This window comes from Berghia stephanieae, chromosome 14 (assembly GCF_034508935.2).
Source record: "Berghia stephanieae isolate SIO BIC M18660-M18661 chromosome 14, UCSD_Bste_1.3, whole genome shotgun sequence".
Lineage (NCBI taxonomy): Eukaryota > Metazoa > Mollusca > Gastropoda > Nudibranchia > Aeolidiidae > Berghia > Berghia stephanieae.
Window position 1 is genome coordinate 16399250 of NC_088373.1, and position 8335 is coordinate 16407584.

General features: G+C 40.7%; 1 protein-coding gene across 5 annotated transcripts in view; it reads right to left on the reverse strand.

Annotated features, from left to right (window-relative positions):
• Positions 1-358: 358 nt before the first annotated feature.
• LOC144959811 (uncharacterized) overlaps positions 359-8335 on the reverse strand; it is a 39926-nt gene continuing 31949 nt past the window's right edge. For all 5 annotated transcript variants that reach the window (XM_078892585.1, XM_078892587.1, XM_078892584.1 and 2 more), the window contains 2 exons: positions 6137-6280; positions 359-2163 (listed from right to left, as the gene is read on the reverse strand). In XM_078892585.1, coding sequence (XP_078748711.1) covers positions 1967-2163; positions 6137-6280 — 341 coding nt within the window. In that variant the 3' untranslated portion in view covers positions 359-1966. The remainder of the gene's footprint in view (positions 2164-6136; positions 6281-8335) is intronic.

Sequence of the window (8335 nt, forward strand, 5' to 3'; positions counted from 1 at the left end):
CAGCTCTGCACACCTAAAATTCTTTTAATAACATATGAACTGTCACGTGATCAATTGCTTTTACACAGGGAATCTATTTTTATTTTTATTTATTTTTTTTTTCTTGGTTAAATCGAAAACTACTCACTCACGTTTCCAAAAATGACAAAGGAAGAAAACTTTTTAAATGCAAAACAATGTGAATTTTTTTTTTTTGACAAGAGTGGTATATACATATATGAATAGTGGTACATATATATATATATATATATATATATATATATATATATATATATATATATATATATATATATATATATATATATATATATATATATATATATATATATATATATATATATATATATATATACCAACTATTAACATCACAATGTTACATAAATGCACTCCACCCTCAAGGTGTTTAAAAAGAAAATAATATTAAATAAAAAAAAAAAAACTGGATGAGATGAAACAGCATAATGTTGTTTACCAAAGAGGAAAAAAAAATGGTTTTGTATTGTGGAAATAGAACATAGATCGAGATGAATCTATCAAAACCGGTCCTGTAACAATAAAGTCTTTAGGTGCGCGTAAATAAATGGCAAGAGGACAGTTCTGGTTGTTTGAAAGTAAATCAAACTGTACAAAATAGGTTTATCATTTTTTAAGTTTGTCAGTAATCCTTTGCTCGTTGGCAAAAATATATCAGTTCTAAGGTAATATGATCCCTGATATCGGTCAAAAACTGTTTATCATATCTGCTCAAAATTCTCTATTTTTAATATATATATATAATATATATATATATATATATATATATACATACACGGACTGACTCGGTTTTTAAGTAAGTCTTGCTGTCAGTGGAATTTATAAAACACAACAACAACAACAACAACAACAACAACAAAAAACATTCCCCAATATCTATGATATTATATGACACGATAATATATGTGTCAGTCATGACATAATCAGTCAGAACGTGAACATTTTGGATTTGCATTGTTTGAAAGAATTTGCTCATCAGAGCATTTTAATCTTTACTTGAAGTAAATTGGATGATTTTTTCATGAAGTTCTGGTCACATGTATAGGAAAGGTAGCCAGCAACTTTTCTCAAATTTCATACTTTTTCAACTTGTCTGGCTGTAAAAAATATTTACAAGTCAAATTAAGCTTTGATATTTCCCGAAGATGTACATAAAGGATTGATTTAATCATTTATGACAAGAACTCATTTTGGATTTTTTTTAAATTGACTTTCTAACTAAACTTGGCAATATCTCAGTCAAAACTTTTCACCATCCGACTGATTATGTCATTCACTGAAACAAATCACAAATACAATATATTGCCATGTTTGTAAATGTTGTCATCATTAAAATTATTCAATTTCACCCAATTGCACCATCGCTGCCATTCACAAAAAAAGCATCAACTCTGATCTCATTTTAACTTATCAAATGTCGTCAATCTAAACAAAAATCAGAATTTCAACCCAAAAGGACACATTGTGTCTAGTCTATTTCACCTATAGAATAAAATGGAAGAAAAATATTGGTTCGCATTCCTTAGTAAATTTTTATGTAAATACAAATCTTTATATAGTAATCTTTCATCAGATACACAAGAACAGACTAAGATTCAAGGTGACTTCAAAAATATTCAAAATTTAGGTATATAAGAATATATATACATACATTTTTATAAATTGACAAAGTCAAGTAACATAAAATTTAGTCTCTTCACCTCCTCCGTGTCCAAATTTAACCGTGTCCAAATTTAACCGTGTCCAAATTTAACCGTGTCCAAATTTAACCGTGTCCAAATTTAACCGTGTCAAATTGGGTGAAATTTAAAAGCCTTTCCTCTTCCTTGAAAAAAAAAAATTAAAATCCCAAGTCTGTTTGGTTAAAAGTTGTCAGCCAAAAAATGACGATCAAGACTCAACAAAACCTAAGAATTCTTTCCTTGAGGGACCTTCAGACGTACTGATCACCGCGTCCTACACAGAAGTACAGGATGCTGGAGATGAGGGACATTCCGCCAGCCCCAACTGCTACCCAGAAACTCCAAGAGAAAATGGCCACATTTCCAGTGTCCTGCGTCAGAACCTCCAGGTCGTAGTCCAGGTGAGACTTGGCCCCGAACAGACTGACAGCCACGGCGATGAGCAAGACTGGAGGAGGATAGAATATATTGTAAAAGTTTTAGACTGCGGCTGTGTGGTCTTGTCGTTTGACACTCGCTTTCGCATCAGTATCACATCATCACCACCTTAGTCTCTATCACGATCTCCATTACCACCATCATCACTACCTCCATTACCACCACCATCACTACCTACATTACCACCATCATCACTACCTACATTACCACCATCATCACTACCCTCATCACTACCTCTATTACCACCATCATCACTACCCTCATCACTACCTCCATTACCACCATCATCACTACCTCCATTACCACCATCATCACTACCTCCATTAGCACCATCATCACTACCCTCATCACTACCTCCATTACCACCATCATCACTACCTACATTACCACCATCATCACTACCTCCATTACCACCATCATCACTACCCTCATCACTACCTCCATTACCACCATCATCACTACCTCCATTACCACCATCATCACTACCTCCATTACCACCATCATCACTACCCTCATCACTACCTCCATTACCACCATCATCACTACCCTCATCACTACCTCCATTACCACCATCATCACTACCTACATTACCACCATCATCACTACCTTCATCACTACCTCCATTACCACCATCATCACTACCCTCATCACTACCTCCATTACCACCATCATCACTACCTACATTACCACCATCATCACTACCTCCATTACCACCATCATCACTACCCTCATCACTACCTCCATTACCACCATCATCACTACCTACATTACCACCATCATCACTACCTAGATTACCACCATCATCACTACCTTCATCACTACCTCCATTACCACCATCATCACTACCATCATCACTACCTCCATTACCACCATCATCACTACCTCCATTACCACCATCATCACTACCTCCATTACCACCATCATCACTACCTCCATTACCACCATCATCACTACCTTCATCACTACCTCCATTACCACCATCATCACTACCTCCATTACCACCACCATCACTACCTTCATCACTACCTCCATTACCACCACCATCACTACCTTCATCACTACCTCCATTACCACCATCATCACTACCTCCATTACCACCACCATCACTACCTCCATTACCACCATCATCACTACCTACATTACCACCATCATCATACTACTCTACCACATCATCACTACCTCATTACCACCATCTCACTACTCCATTACCACCTCATCACTCTCATACCCCATCATCACTACCTCCATTACCACCATCATCACTACCTCCATACTACCTCATCACTACCTCCATTACCCCATCATCACTACCTCATTACCACCATCATCATCTCATTACCACCATCATCACTACTCTACCCCATCATCCTACCTCCATTACCACCATCATCACTACTCATTACACCATCATCACTACCTCCATTACCACCATCATCACTACCTACATTACACCATATCACTACCTCATTACACCATCATCATACTCATTACCACCATCATCACTACCTCATTACCACCATCATCACTACCTCCAATTACCACCATCATCACTACCTCATTACCACCATCATCACTACCTCATTACCACCATCATCACTACCTCCATTACCACCATCATCACTACCTCCATTCACTACCTCATCACATCTCACTACCTACATTACCACCATCATCCATTACCACCATCATCACTACCTCCATTACCACCATCATCACTACCTACATTACCACCATCATCACTACCTACATTACCACCATCATCACTACCTACATTACCACCACCATCACTACCTCCATTACCACCATCATCACTACCTACATTACCACCATCATCACTACCTACATTACCACCATCATCACTACCTCATTACCACCATCATCATACCCATTACACCATCATCACTACCTCATTACCACCATCATCACTACCTACATTACCACCAACATCACTACCTACATTACCACCATCATCACTACCTCCATTACCACCATCATCACTACCTTCATCACCACCATCATCACTACCTACATTACCACCATCATCACTACCTCCATTACCACCATCATCACTACCTCCATTACCACCATCATCACTACCTCCATTACCACCATCATCACTACCTCCATTACCACCATCATCACTACCTCCATTACCACCATCATCACTACCTCCATTACCACCATCATCACTACCTACATTACCACCATCATCACTACCTACATTACCACCATCATCACTACCTCCATTACCACCATCATCACTACCTACATTACCACCATCATCACTACCTACATTACCACCATCATCACTACCTACATTACCACCATCATCACTACCTCCATTACCACCATCATCACTACCTTCATTACCACCACCATCACTACCTACATTACCACCATCATCACTACTCTCATTACCACCATCATCACTACCTACATTACCACCATCATCACTACCTCATACCAACATCATCTATTACCAACATTCACTACCATCATCACTACCTACATTACCACCATCATCACTACCACCATTACACCATCATCACTACCTCCATTACCACCATCATCACTACTCCATTACCACCATCCACTCATCCTCACTACCTCTACACATTCCATACATACCACCATCATCACTACCTCATTACCACCATCATCACTACCTCATTACCACCATCATCACTACCTATCATACCACCATTCACACACTATCACACTACCTCATTACCACCATACACATCACTACCTACATTACACCATCCACTACCCATACACCTCATTACCACCCATATACACCACCTCATCACTACCTCCATAACCACCATCATCATATACCACCTCACACTACCCTATCATCACCATCATCACTACCTACCATTACCACCATCATCACTACCTACATACCTCCATTACACTACCATCATCACTACCATCATCACTCCTCCATACCACATCATACCTCTACATTACCACCATCATCACTACCTCATCCACCATCATCACTACCTCCATACACCTACCTCCATTACCACCAATCATCACTACCTCCATCACTACCATTATCACTACCTACATTACCACCATCATCACTACCTACTTACCACCATCATACCTCATTCACCATCATCACTACTACATTACCACACATCACTACCCACAACCATTTACACATACCTCAACCATCACATCCACCACACTAAACAGCATTACCCCACCACATCACGTATACACTACAACCACCACCACCTTCACAACCACCATCAAACATCACAACCACCACCACCATCACTACCACCACAACCATCAACCATCGTAACAACCACAACAACCACAATGATCACCACTACCTCCACAACCATCACCATCAACCACCACAACCACAACAACCATCATGACCATTAAATTACCATCAACCACCTCTACCTCCCCAATCATCACCACCACCAACAACCACCTCTACCTCCCCAATCATCACCACCACCAACAACCACCTCTACCTCCCCAAACATCACCACCACCAACAACCACCTCTACCTCCCCAATAATCACCATCACTACCTCCCCAAACATCACCACCACCAACAACCACCTCTAACTCCCCAATCATCACCACCACTACCTCCCCAAACATCACCACCACCAACAACCACCTCTACCTCCCCAATCATCACCACCACTACCTCCCCAAACATCACCACCACCAACAACCACCTCTACCTCCCCAATCATCACCACCACTACCTCCCCAAACATCACCGCCACCAACAACCACCTCTACCTCCCCAATCATCACCACCACTACCTCCCCAAACATCACCACCACCAACAACCACCACTACCTCCCCAATCATCACCACCACTACCTCCCCAAACATCACCACCAACCACAACCATCACCCTCAACCACCACCAGACCATCACCCACCACACGCACAACAACCACCATTCCCATCACTACTACCACCACCACCACAACTTACAAGTCAGATTGATAAAAGCTCCAGCAGCCAGATGAGGGTTACAGTTCTTGCAGTAACAACACAGAGAGAACAGACCAATCAGAAGGGAGAGAAGGGAACTAGCCACTGCCCCGGACATCAGACCCTGAACTGCCTTGAACCAGTCTGAGGGAGAGAAAACAAAACAAAGGCATCAATGAGGTGAGAAGAGTATGAAAAACAAAAGAAAACTTGGAACGTATTTCCCACATAACTTATTGGGACACGATATTTTAAGGAAAAGTGTGAGAGGCAGCATGGCTCTGCGTTATGGCCTTTGCTTCGTACCCGAAATTGAGCTTTTATATAGCGCAGTATCCACTAAACGTGCTCAAAGCGCTTTACAAGGGGTGCCTGGCCAACAGCAACATTTAACATTTAGGACGGGACATGACGCCTGTTAGGAGATTATTTTTTTTTTCGGACAGAGTAACGCTGTTATCGGCCATGTACTCATTTTACACCTGAGTACGGTGAGAGAATGTGCGTAAAGAGCCTTCTCCAAGGACTCAACTATACGCCGAGAGAGGTTCGAACCCAGGACCTTCCGATTCGAAAGCGAGTGCCATACCACAAGACCACATAGCGACTTCGAATACCCACTGCACTGTGCGGCCCTGAGCAAGTCACCTCGGCTCAAGCGCATCGCATCTCCACCAGCAGGAGGAGACAGTCTGGGTGGCAGCGAATCGGCTGAGGTCGAGAACTGCCTAACGGCAAAATCGTTTCATCAATGGGGACTTCCCATCTGTTCTACGTGTACCCGTTGTGGAAACCGAGCCCGAAACCGCAGAGCATCTAGTTGAACGGTGTGTTGTGACCATCAACATCTCAGATGATAATGGTTGTGACCAAGCTTCCGGGTGGGTTTGCGACGATGCACGAGTGCGGTGCGGTACGAAAATTGCTGATTGGGTCGATCGGTATAACATAGTCGTGTGAAGCTGCCCAAGCTCAGTTTGCGGCGCTGCAATGCGGCTGACGGCTGAGCTATTCCAGTCTTCCCTTGGAATAGACCCTAAAAGAAATAATATATCCCCTATGGGGTGAATAAAGGGAATTGTATTTTTTTTCAAATTTTAAATTTGAATTTAAAATCCAATAATAAATTGTGTATTATATATTACTCCGCCACATTTAACTCACTCAACCCTAACACCGACTATATCCGTAGTTTACCAGGGTTACTTTTACCCCATGCCCATTTATTACATTTTTCTGAGACAAATTACAGGCGTAGTATCAAAGCTAATGTTTGTTTGTTTTTTGTTTGTTTTTTTTTTTTTTTTTGTTTTTTTTTTTTTTTGGGGGGGGGGGGGGGGGGGTTTACATGTTAATGGTAGTTGAATAAAAATAAATATGCACATGCTCATTTTTAATACATTTTTTCCCCCAATTTTGAAAAGTAGCTTCCGAATAGCACATTGACCCCCTAGTCTTCAACACGTATAACGATGGTTATGCATTATAAAACTACTGAAACTGCTACACAATTGTAATAATATGATAATAATATGAGAAGTCCGAGGGGACACACCCCCTCGACGTATATTATTGAAGGTACGAAATTGACGTCACTCAGCTCTTTGATATTGTTTTTAGACAGCCGTTTTGAAGATTAGTTCGCAATAAATATATCAATCAGATTATAAACGTTCAAGGCTGTGCATAATATATCCTTCTGGCGGATGCTGTGAGCAGTTTACATAAACGCATAGCATCAATAAACAAAAATAAACAAAAAAAATAATTTCTCTCTCTCTCTCTCTCTCTCTCTCTCTCTCTCTCTCTCTCTCTCTCTCTCTCTCTCTCTCTCTCTCTCTCTCTCGCTCTCTCTTTCACTATTTCTCTCTCCCACACACACACAAACACACACGCGAAGATTCATTCACCCCTACACACCACAAACACACACACATATATGTATATACAAATAGTACACACACACACATATATATATATATACAAATAGTACACACACACACACACACACATATATATATATATATATATACAAATAGTACACACACACACACACACACACACACACACACACACACACACCCATCCAGACATCAATATCATTATTATGATCGGGTGGGTAATCAAAGCAACCAAGTCGCCAGGTAATCCACACAGTACAGGGTTGAAGTTGAAGCAACAGATAGTGATAGTGATAGT